This window comes from Pelobates fuscus, chromosome 12, assembly GCF_036172605.1.
Source record: "Pelobates fuscus isolate aPelFus1 chromosome 12, aPelFus1.pri, whole genome shotgun sequence".
NCBI lineage: Eukaryota > Metazoa > Chordata > Amphibia > Anura > Pelobatidae > Pelobates > Pelobates fuscus.
The window spans coordinates 105395089-105407700 of NC_086328.1; the positions used below are offsets into that span (position 1 = coordinate 105395089).

Genomic DNA, 12612 nt, shown 5'->3' on the forward strand with positions numbered 1-12612 from the left:
AGGGTCAGCAACAAGTGATTTACATAAATGCTATATTTATCCTGCCATAAAACATTGTAATAAAATTCAACTCATTTCCTTAAACAGGGGAGAGATGGGGCAATTCGTGAAAGAATATGGCAATTGTGTGTCAACAATGTACAATCACACCGTGGAATGTACCGGAAGTGTAAAGTCCCTTCGGAGCGGCTGATGACTCAGCCTCAAACAAACAGAGAGGGAACCTACCCATGTGAAATACCTTATAACAAATGAAACAGCTGCAGAATCCACTCCTTAAATGGACACTATAGGTACCCAGACTACTTTATATCATTGAAGTGGTGTAGGTGCAGTGACCCAGTCCCCTTAGCCCTGCAATGTTTCAGAGAAACTGCAATGTTTATATGAGAGCCACTAGAGGCGCTGCTTGCATTTACAAGGAGTTTAACGCGGTGAAACAACGCTGGATGTTCTCAAGCTTTGCTTGAGGTGTCCAGCGTCTTCCAAATCACCATAGGAAAGCATGGAAAGCACAGAGTCAATGTTTACTATGGGAAAGGCCTAACATGCTAATTAGGTTCCCCCAATCGGCTGATGTGAGGAGCCCGTTCCAGCGTCCATAATCTAAGCAATGTAAATATCAAGGGCAGTTACTTATGCCGCATCTCACACTATGTCTGCATTCAAAGGAAGGTTATCCTATGTATGTACTACCATTTCTATATCAATGTGAGCCATCAATGCTTCTACTGGAAGGCTATTCCAGGTATCTACTACCCTTTCTATATCACTGTTAGCCATTGCCGCTGCCACTCGAAGACTATTCCAGGTATCTACTACCCTTTCTATATCATTATTTGCCTTCACTGCACGGCTATTCCAGGTATCTACTACCTTTTATATATCACTGTTGGTCTTCACTGCTGCCACTGGAAGGCTATTCCAGGTATCTACTACCATTTCTATATTACTGTTAGTCTTCACTACTGCCACTGGAAGGCTATTCCAGGTATCCACTACCATTTCTATATCATGTTAGCCACTACTGCTTCCACCTGAATGCTATTTTAGTAAATTGCACATTCTGCCCATTTGACTTTGTGGCTTATCTATTAAAGTATAAGGATAGATTATATACACAATGTTCCCTGTGCTAGTGAAGTATGCAGGAAAATTAATGAAATAAAGCTGGACATAGCAGAGAGTCAGCGTGCCTGTCTTGTGCGACTGTTTATCAATGTTTAGCCCCAGAAATTGCACAAACTGATGACTGTCTGTGGACGTGAGGGAAGATTAACATTTCCAATCATCCATGTGGGAAGAAAATAAATAAATAAATGATCAAGACATGTGGCTCTTGTGACCACAATAATGACTCACAATAAACAGCCGAGAACAGTCACGCTTGGGCTTAGGGGTATCACCGCAAAGTGAGGTTTAGGTTATCTTCAGGCATTCAAGTTGATAGCAAAACAGCATTTTTATTGGAGAAATTACACAGCAACGTTTCAACCCGACCGTGTCTTTGTCAAACTTGTTGCTGGCTATTTGCTCCAATAAAGCTGCTGTTTTGCTTTTACTTGAGTGCCTGGACCACTAACTTTATTTCATACACTTGTCGTGGGGTCTGGCATTCTCTGGATCCGGTGAGTGCGGTCTCCTTTAATTAACTAGGTTATCTTCAGAGCAGACAGAGTAAATCACCTCTCGCCAGTCATTTACCCAAGACCTCACTGAAAACCCAGCAGATCTGGTCACAATATCCCTATATCACGATATGAACGATTGACATATTGCACTGTAGAAGATCTAAGAGAAACTGCATTTTTTTTTTTAGAACTAAAAATATTTTTAATCATTTGGCTAACAGAGGAACAGGCTCTGTAACCAATGAATTATTCCACATATAAAGCACCATCATATGCAGTGGTGCAGCACCACTGAATGTAACAATGGAGGTTGTTCTGAAAAGTGGTGTGAAGTACTAAAAGTGCGTCAATCAACATGGAAGTTGATACAGCGATGGCATACCATCAGCGATCTAATACCATCTCCACCAGAACTATAAGAGTTTATCTTAAACAACCCGATAATTAGTTTTACAGAGGCTGCTGTGGATTCGATCACCACAAACCAAGTTTAGGTATAAATGCTTTGGGAAGGCTGTAGAGATAAGACTGAGAAAAGGACCAGACCATTCACCATGGTTGATATTAGTATGAGAGTCTTAAAGGGAATTCTCACTTTCATGGAAATGACTCCCTTGCATAAAACATTGAAAATTACTCATAACTTGCGGTTTTTACCTTTTTTTTCATGTGATGCTCTGTTTTGTTTGAAATATATATTAACCCCTTAAGGACCAAACTTCTGGAATAAAAGGGAATCATGACATGTCACGTGTCCTTAAGGGGTTTAAAGAATTAGCAAATTAAATCAGAATCCATTTCAGTCCAGGCACAGTCAGAGCACACTATGCAAATGAGGAGAAACAAAGATAAAAAGTGTTCTGAAAATATGTAGAATGGGGAGGAGTCACAAAGGCAATGTGCCTGCTGGTTTCCATGGTAACTGTCCCATTTTTGCTACTTTACACCACTTTTCAGAACCAGCTCCATTGCTTCATTTCTCCTCATTAAGTCCTCTCTGGATGTACTTTTGAAAAGAGGTAGTGAGACGTGGGTGTTAAATGAGAAAGAATATAACTTTTTTAAAGTCGATTTCCCAAGAATACCTGTCTTTTATACTCTACCTAAAGTACATGAGAGTTCGATATAACCTCCTGGTAGGCCCATTGTTTCGGGCATTGGTTCTGTTTCAGCAAATATCTCTAAGTATGTGGATATCTGGTTACAAGATCTATTAAAAGAAATGCCCTCATACTTAAAGGACCACTATAGTGCCAGGAAAACAGGTTCCTAGTTATGCCAATTTGTTCATGCTGGGTTGGGAAGATGAGGTAATTTTCAACAGCCCAGTATGGGGGACGGCCCTGGTCACATACCACAGATATATAGATGATCTGTTTTTTTTTTTATATGGAAGGGTTTCTCAGAGTAATTTTTAAAGTATATTAATGCTAGTGACTGGGGTATTCAATTAGTCAATTCAGTACCACTAGTATTAACTTTTCTCGATTTGAAAATTTATATAGAAAATGGCACTTTAAAAACTATTTTTTTTTTCAAAAAGGTAGATGCAAATAGTTATATGTCCCTTATAACAGTGGACATTATACGCCCTGGTTAAATAATATTCCGAAGGGGAAACTACAAAAGGATAAGAAATTGCACTAATAAAGAAATATTTGAAGAACAAGCTACCATAGTTTGAAATACATTTTCACCGAAAAAATACCCTATGAGTTAATAAATAAAGCTCTTGAGGAAGTAAAAAAAACTCATCCGATATCCCTCATCAACTTCGATCCAAAAATCTTTGCTAAAATACTGTCGATGACACCGACGCCTCTGTTGCCTAAAATAATCCATTTGGATCAGGTCGGCTTCATCCGGGTCGCCAATTGTATGAGAACACCCGTCGTGGAGCAGACATGATCTGGTACATGAGGGAATCTTAAAAGCCCTCCCTGGACACCGAAAAGGCTTTTGATCGAGTTCAATGGTCATTCCTCTTCAGCCTCTTAGAATCGCAGGGTTTCCCCAAGCCATTCATAACAGCGATCAGAGCCTTGTATACGGATCCCAAAACACTCCATTTAAATTGAGCAATGGTACACGCCAGGGGTGCCCCCTATCCTCTTCGCGATATCCCTGGAGCCACTCCTCCACTCAATCAGAACAGATCCACACATACAGGGTGTTCCGATAGCAGATCAGCAATTCAGTGTGGCAGCTTGTGCCGATGATGTGTTGCTCATGTTTACAGATCCGATACGCTCTATGTCCACACTTAAAATGCTACTAGATGAATATGGAAAGGTCTAAGGCTACAGGGTGAATCTAACTAAATCGATAGCAATGCCCATTCACATGACTGACCAGGACATAACGCTTATTAGGCAAACACATCAAATTAAGATTACCACGGAAGCATTCACTTATTTGGGAGTTCAACTAACAGCAGATCCCGCAGCACTTTTTAGGTACAACTACACCCCACTATTCGCTACACTTAAAAATGATCGGACAGATAAACCTATCTCATGGCTGGGGCGCTTGCACTCAGTAAAGATGAATGTCATGCCTAGGCTGCTGTTCATGTTTCAAGCCATACCAGTATGAGTCACGAAGGGGGACCTAGCAGACATTCAAAAGGCCATAGACACCTTTATATGGCAGAGGAAACGACCCAGAGTGGCCTGTACTATACTCTATGGACCTAAGTGGAGAGGGGAATTGGGGTTGCCCCATCCGCTGCATGTACTATCTCTCAGCGCAACTAGCCCAAATTGCCCATTGGCACTGCCCCATGGAACGTAGGAGATGGGTAGACATTGAATCGCTACTGACTGGCGCCGACCTACCCCAGTTTTACATATCGAACCCTAGAGAGCACAGGGTGCTCTGCAGGGCCGCCTGCCCATTAGTTCTAAACTCCATCGATAAATGGGATCGAGTAGCACAGAAATATGAGCTCACCAGCAACCCCTCACCCCTGACCCCAGTGCTGAGGAACAGCGTTCCTACCAGACATGAGAGTAAAAGATTTTAAGGGCATAGAAGCCACTGGATTGCAACGTTACATGCACATATATGTTGACAAAGAGGTAGGGACATACGAACACCTGAAAACGTTGGCAACTATGAGCTCCCGAGACTTTTATCGCTATATATAGCTTAGAGACTTTGCACGGACCACTGAAGTTAAGATAGTGATAGCGAAACGACTAACCTTTTTTGTAAACATGTACCTTAAGGAAAGCTCACCAACGAGGCTAATCTCCCTACTCTATAGTCACTTAAGCTCAGAATCAGGGGAAGGGGTTACATTACAATACACTGACCGGTGGGAGGAGGATCTGGGTGAGGCATTAGAGGGGACAGAATGGCAGGACATCTGGGAAGCCTGTGCGAAAACTTCCATTTGTACAATGTTACAAGAACAAGCGTACAAAACACTTATCAGGTGATACACGACTCCTGTCAAACAGCATCACATGAAAATAAGCCCCATGGACACATGCTGGCACCTATGTGGGGAGAAAGGCAGCTAAATTCACATGTGGTGGCACTGTCCCAAAGTCAGAGACTACCGGAAGGAAGTGGTGGACCTGAGCTCACGCATCCTACAATGGAGGCTAACTTTAGATCCATTGGCATGCCTTTTTATCCAGACCTACAGAAAGCCTGTATAAGTTTGAAGAAATGTTACTGAATATGATATATCTAGCAGCCCGCAGGGCATTAGCTCAATGCTGGATAAAACTAGAGACGCCAGAGCTGATCATTGCCAAAATCAAAGACAATTATTTGATAGATAAGTTGACAGCACAGGTTCGAAATACAACGGTCACCTTTCAAAAAGTATGGGTTCTATGGGAGCAGTTTGAGGAGGGACACTCACTTAACACCGGACGGTGACAGAGGGGGACGCTGGAGGGGGTATCTCTCACCCCCGGCGCGGAGCTATCCCGCAGTTGGTCATGACACGCTAACAAAAGTTGACCCTTCTGGGGGCACCCTCGTACTGGCATGGGTGTGTGTGTGCACCACGAGCCATTGGTCTCGTTTTAATCATAACCAGCTTGGTGGCCACATGGTACACTTGACTGGTAATACAGCTATCAACATGTGCTAATAACAGCCTATAAGGGTCTCCACGGACACAGGGACATGGTGACGGGCTGGGGGACCGGCGGCAGAAATTTGCAGCTTTGCTGGTTGGGCACTCTGGGGGAGAACCGGGTCAGTGTCACGTCTTATAGCCAATAAAGGAGCCCTGGCTGGGGGACACTGGTGCTGGAGGACACCCGGCTTGCGCTGCCGGACTGCTCTTGGCATCTCGGCTCTGAACCCGATAATGCACACACTAGCCCGTGTAGATACCAAACAAAAAAACTACCAGTAATTAACTCAATTGTACCTATGATTTTATTATTTGTTATCTATATAGTGTGAAAATCCGTGACAGATGATAAACATATTTGGCACGCTTAGTAATTGTATCTGAGCATGTTATTCGGCTTCCGCGCAAGCCATGCAATTGTATGATTCTTTTTCATGTGTCACTGCTTAAATAAAGAATAAAAAAATTTAAAAAAAAGGATAGCTTAATTTCTAAAGAAAGTAATTTTAACTTTTAACCATCCTAAGGTTGAAATACCCAATACTTTTTAAAGTGCTAACAAAAAAGGTTTTTATTCCGGCGGAAAATGCGCAGGCTGCAAATATAGCAAGAACAAGACATTAAAGGGTATTAACAAGTTCAGAACTAAATATAAAGAAGAGGAATGTTATATTAATGATTTTATAACATGTTTTAGCAAAAAATGTATTTATCTTTTAATTTGTCTGTGCGGATTACAATATGTCAGCCGGACTATTCGTCCTCTTCACAAGAGGATTTCTCAACAATAATATTAAAAAAGGTTTTGAACAACATAGCGTTTCAGCACATTTTAAAAGACGCCATAAAAAAGATCCGAATGGGCTAAAGTTTTTAGGTATTCAGATGGTTAAAAAATCATGGCAGGGTGGGACATTATATTTTAGACATAGGGAAAGAGGAAATGAAATGGGTCCATAAATTGCAGACTCTGGAACCCAAAGGATTAAACATTGAATTTGATTTAATTTTTTATAGTTTTATATTACTGTTTTTATATGATATTTTGATATGGTACTAATGTTTTTCCCTTTTCCTTCCCTTCATAGTAGGTCATTTTTTAGGTAATGTATTTATGTATTTTTTATTAGATATTCTTATTTTTTTTTTTTTTCTTATTTTAAATTCTTTATTTTTGTCGTGCATGGTTAAAACGTTCTTGCTTCTGCCACAACAGCATGAGCAAGGGTAGAAGCACACATAATATATCAGTGGCAATAGATAGAACTGCTTTTTTTTTATTATTTAAAAATGTGTAAGCAAGACATCAACATTAACTTTTTGCTCAGTCTGTCTAACATACATTTCTATGGCACATTCGATTAGGTGAGGCACTGAGCACAACATTGTTGGCACATCAAGGTTGGCACATCAGCAAAGCTCAGGTCTCGTTTGTTCAGTCTCACTGTGCATATACTGAGTGGATGTGAGGCATATCTAGCAAGTGTCCCCTTGAGTGTCAGCACATTCCGCGCCTTCCCTGGTATCACGATCCTGCTGTTTGTCCGCGGTTCCAGGACTGCTGGGCAGGAGGTACCATACGGTAAACAGGGGGAAAAGGCAATGTTTTGCCCTGGGTGCCAGCTCCCTGGATTCTTCTGGGGGTAGGTAACCCTGGGCAGGCCGCAGATGGCGGTTGCTGTGGTGCCGCTGCTTGCTTGGTGTCTCCCCTCCTCTTCTTCCGCCCACCTCAAGAGGCAAGTGTCTTGTTGTTGGTTGCGTTGTATGTCTGGCCAGCTGGAATCCGCAGGCTCTGCAAGTCGGTTCTTTCGCACATGGCCTCCGCCATTTTAGATATAGGCCTTGGGCCTATGTAGTGGCTTCTGGATCTTATCTGCCTTTTAGTGAGTGTGGCTATAGTGTGAGGACCGGGATTAGCCCCCCCCACCGGTCCAGAGGGGGGTTACAGGACCAGGTCCGCAAAGGTTTAGAGTGCCTGTCGGGCTCCGTTAGGCAGGATAGTGGGGCAGCGGCCGTCCACTCCAATCAACGCTGGATAAGGTCCAGCCTGGATCAGCGGAGATCTCTCCTCCGAAGGACTATAACTCCGGGAGCAAGCCTCTCCTCGGATCCGGTAACCCTTGCACATTGAGGGTCGCAGTTGTTGGTTGTTGAATTTGTCGAAAAGCAGGGTATATAGGCTTAATAGATTGTAGTTTGCAGGAGCTGATCTTTCCTGCGACCGTCCAGCTTGGCGGACTGGCCCCGCCCCCAAATATTCTTATCTTTTATATCTTTTTATAGCCATTATTTTTCTCCCCCTTTTTTTTTTCCATAATATACATCTAGGCGATATGCCCTCTCCTATTTCTCTTCTCTTTTTCCCTTTGAGATGAATTTATATGTTATTTATTACCAGACTATTGAAATTACAAATGTATTTGTGTATTCCTAAAGGGTCTATTATGTATTTGTGTAATCCTAAAGGATTTATAATGTTTTCTAAGGTTACATGGACTTTCAAAGAGAGACATTTAGGTCATATGCCTTTCATCTTAGTTGCATAAGGACTGATAATGAGTTTTATATTAGCACCAATCAGTATTTGACTATCAATTAGATCTATGAGGATGGATATAAATTCAGGCAGACAGCAGAACCAGGATGTGATCTAAAGAAGCCGATCAGGCGAAACGCGTCATCCTGTCCGCAGACTCACGACGTCAGGATGTGTCAGACGAAGCTTGAGTTCCCGAAAGACTAACACTATACTACAGGGAAAGAGTTTGTGTTTTAATGTTTTTACTGCTGCAAATAAAGGATTCATGTTTTATTTACTTTGTTATTACAGAATTACACTATATAATTTGTATCTTTTTCCATTTATGTTCCAATCTGCACTACCTATGTTTGGAAGGGTATATTGGTTAATCCTTCATCACAAGTTCTAAGGAGTAAGTGTTCTTCTTGTGTTCTGTCACACAGTGCACGCACACAATACTCTTCGGATAAAAATGACCAGTTTGATACTTTATAGTGCATTTGGGATTGCACTTTCACAAAAGTGTGTGTGTGTGTGTGTGTGTATGTATATATATATATATATATATATATATATATATATATATATATATATATATATAGCCAAAAGTACAAGATAGAACTCCAGGGACTTCCAAGTCGAATGAATAAAACTTAGCTTTTATTAGCTCAAAACAAAAATCAATGTTTCAGTCTGTATCACAGACTTTCATCAGGATTGCTATCTTGTACTTTTGGCTGTATCTGTTTGCTGATAAGCACCGGGCAAGTACATCAAGGAAGGTGGAGTGCATTACTATTTTTGTTTGTTTGTTTATATATATATATATATATACACACACACACATATATATATATATATATATATATATATACACACACACACACACACACACACACACACATACACATATATATACACACACACACACACATATATATATATATATATATATATACACACACACACACACACACACACACACACACATACACATATATATACACACACACACACACACACACACACACATATGTATATTTGAACTACTATTTAAAAAAGCAATGCACACTTTTTTTCTTATACCCTTTTCACACTTGAGAAATAGATCTTTGTTAAATATAGGAATAAGTAAACATAATGTGGAAACTTTTGGTTAGTGACAGCTTGCAATAAATGTATGGTACATATTTAAGTCACCATCACCTCCCCCAAACATTAACTGGTAAAATAACCACTAAGGTTACAATGTGCACTCCTGGGGCTAAGAGAATGATTAGAACATGATTCACCCCTGTCCTTGCGCTGAGGTCAGAAATTAATCAGACATTCTATTCTCGTGGTTCATTTCAGGAAGCTTAAATAAGCAGTAAGCTCAATGTACAACAAAGAGATAATAAACAAGCAGAAAAATGTAAACAGTATGAAGTAAAATATACAAAACCAAATCATTCTAAAAAACAGGTAAAGGTCAAATCATTCTCCAAACCTGGATGTGGTCCAAACCATTCTCAAAACCATATACGAGATAATCTGGTCAGGTTATTCTCCAAACCAGAAAAGGGACAAAACATGTTATTAACCAGAAACTAACCAAACTTGGGCAACACATCCTCCAAACACACAAAAAAAAAAAGAACCAAAACACTCCTGAAACACGAAAAGGGGCCAAAACCTTATTTTAACCAGAAGGGTCAAAACCTTCTTTTAACCAGAAGGGGGCCAAAACCTTCTTCTAGCCAGAAAAGGGCCAAAACCTTCTTCTAGCCAGAAAAGGGCCAAAACCTTCTTCTAGCCAGAAAAGGGCCAAAACCTTCTTCTAGCCATAAGGGCGCCAAAATTGTCTTTTAGCCTAGCCAGAAAAGGGCCAAAACCACATTCTAGTCAGAAAAGAGCCAAAACATACTGCAAACATGGAAAGGCGCAAAAAACATCTTCCAAATATAAAGGGACCAAAAGAACCTCCTACCATGAAAAGGGGCAAAACATTTTTCAAACACAAAAATGGGCCAAAGCATTCTTCAAATAGGAAACAGGCTAAAATATTTCTCAAACACTCGGCACTTCAGCAGAAAAGTTTCTGAACAGCGAATTGTGGAGAAATGATAAATATTTGCAAGATTTAGACTAAAATTGACAAATATGGAAACATAACTAAGTTTGAGAATTGTTCTTATAAGCCAACTACTTGTTAAGCACAACAATTCAATGCTTAGTGAATAAAACCCGAAACCAAGTTGTTGATACATTAATCTCTGATGTTTCTCGGCTATGCATTGCACTGATAGAATACTATCATTAAAAATCAACTAAAAGGGACTTACCCTGCAGAAGGCAGTGGCCAGGGGTAGTAGTTGCGCTGCGATGCTGTATTCCTCCAAACTTGAACAATCCTGGACAAAACAAAAACACACAAGAAGCATTAGACACTTCAGCACCTCCGTACAAACATTTACTTTAAACCTCTTGAATCCAATAAATATGTCTGTGCTGTATGTTTATAGCAACAGTATTGGGAAAAACACCACCACACACAAGAAACAAGAAATCATTAGGTTAAAAAAAAAGTTGTAATTTTTTTTTTTTTTAAATAGTCAGTAATCTGGATAATTTCACGAATTCCATTAACAATTATCAATAAAGGCTAATGCTTTCCCTTCAACGCACATTTCCTTTAAAGGAACACTCCGCTCACCATAAAAACATAGTGTAAATGAAGTTGTGATGGTGCCAGGATGCCACAGACGCTTTTTTTTTTTACAATAAAGGGTTAACCGTTTAATCCCAAAGGTTGCCTCCTGCGCCAAATCCTCAAGTCTTCCAGCAGCATCTGACTTCAGAAACATCCCCGATATTGCCTTTCTCCCCGATATTACCTTTCTCCCGGATATTACATCCCCGATATTGCCTTTCTCCCCGATATTACATCCCCGATATTGCCTTTCTCCCCGATATTACATCCCCGATATTGCCTTTCTCCCCGATATTACATCCCCGATATTGCCTTTCTCCCCGATATTACATCCCCGATATTGCCTTTCTCCCCGATATTACATCCCCGATATTGCCTTTCTCCCCGATATTACATCCCCGATATTGCCTTTCTCCCCGATATTACATCCCCGATATTGCCTTTCTCCCCGATATTACATCCCCGATATTGCCTTTCTCCCCGATATTACATCCCCGATATTGCCTTTCTCCCCGATATTACATCCCCGATATTGCCTTTCTCCCCGATATTACATCCCCGATATTGCCTTTCTCCCCGATATTACATCCCCGATATTGCCTTTCTCCCCGATATTACATCCCCGATATTGCCTTTCTCCCCGATATTACATCCCCGATATTGCCTTTCTCCCCGATATTACATCCCCGATATTGCCTTTCTCCCCGATATTACATCCCCGATATTGCCTTTCTCCCCGATATTACATCCCCGATATTGCCTTTCTCCCCAATATTACATCCCCGATATTGCCTTTCTCCCCGATATTACATCCCCGATATTGCCTTTCTCCCCGATATTACATCCCCGATATTGCCTTTCTCCCCGATATTATATCCCTCAATATTAAATTTCTCCCCGATATTACATCCCTCAATATTACATTTCTCCACGATATTACACGCACTGATATTACCTTTCTCCACGATATTACACCTCCCATATTACCTTTCTCCACGATATTACACTCCCCAATATTACCTATCGTGATATTACACCCCCCAATATTCCCTTTCTCCACGAAATTACACCCCCAATATTACCTTCCTCCCTGGTATTACACCCCCAATATTACCTACCTCCCTGGTATTACACCCCCGATATTTCCTTCCTCCCCGGTATTACACCCCCAATATTACCTTCCTCCCCGGTATTACACCCCCGATATTTCCTTCCTCCCCGGTATTACACCTCCAGTATTACCTTCCTCCCCGGTATTACACCTCCAGTATTACCTTCCTCCCCAGTATTACACCCCCAATATTACCTTCCTCCCCGGTATTACACCCACGATATTTCCTTCCTCCCCGGTATTACACCTCCAATATTTCCTTCCTCCCCGGTATTACACCCCCAATATTACCTTCCTCCCCGGTAATACACCCCGATATTACACCTCCAATATTACCTTCCTCCCCGGTATTACACCCCAGATATTACCTTCCTCCCCGGTATTACACCCCCAATATAACCTTCCTCCCCGGTATTACACCCCCGATATTACCTTCCTCCCCGGTATTACACCCCCGATATTACCTTCCTCCCCGGTATTACACCCCCGATATTACCTTCCTCCCCGGTATTACACCCCCGATATAACCTTTCTCCCCGGTGTTACACCCCCGATATT

At 41.3% G+C, this 12612-nt stretch overlaps 1 protein-coding gene across 2 annotated transcripts in view; it reads right to left on the minus strand.

Moving 5' to 3' along the window:
• SBF2 (SET binding factor 2) overlaps nt 1-12612 on the minus strand; it is a 273605-nt gene that overhangs the window by 59042 nt on the left and 201951 nt on the right. For both annotated transcript variants that reach the window (XM_063437862.1, XM_063437861.1), the window contains exon 17: nt 10576-10644. In XM_063437862.1, the coding sequence (XP_063293932.1) occupies nt 10576-10644 (69 nt within the window). The remainder of the gene's footprint in view (nt 1-10575; nt 10645-12612) is intronic.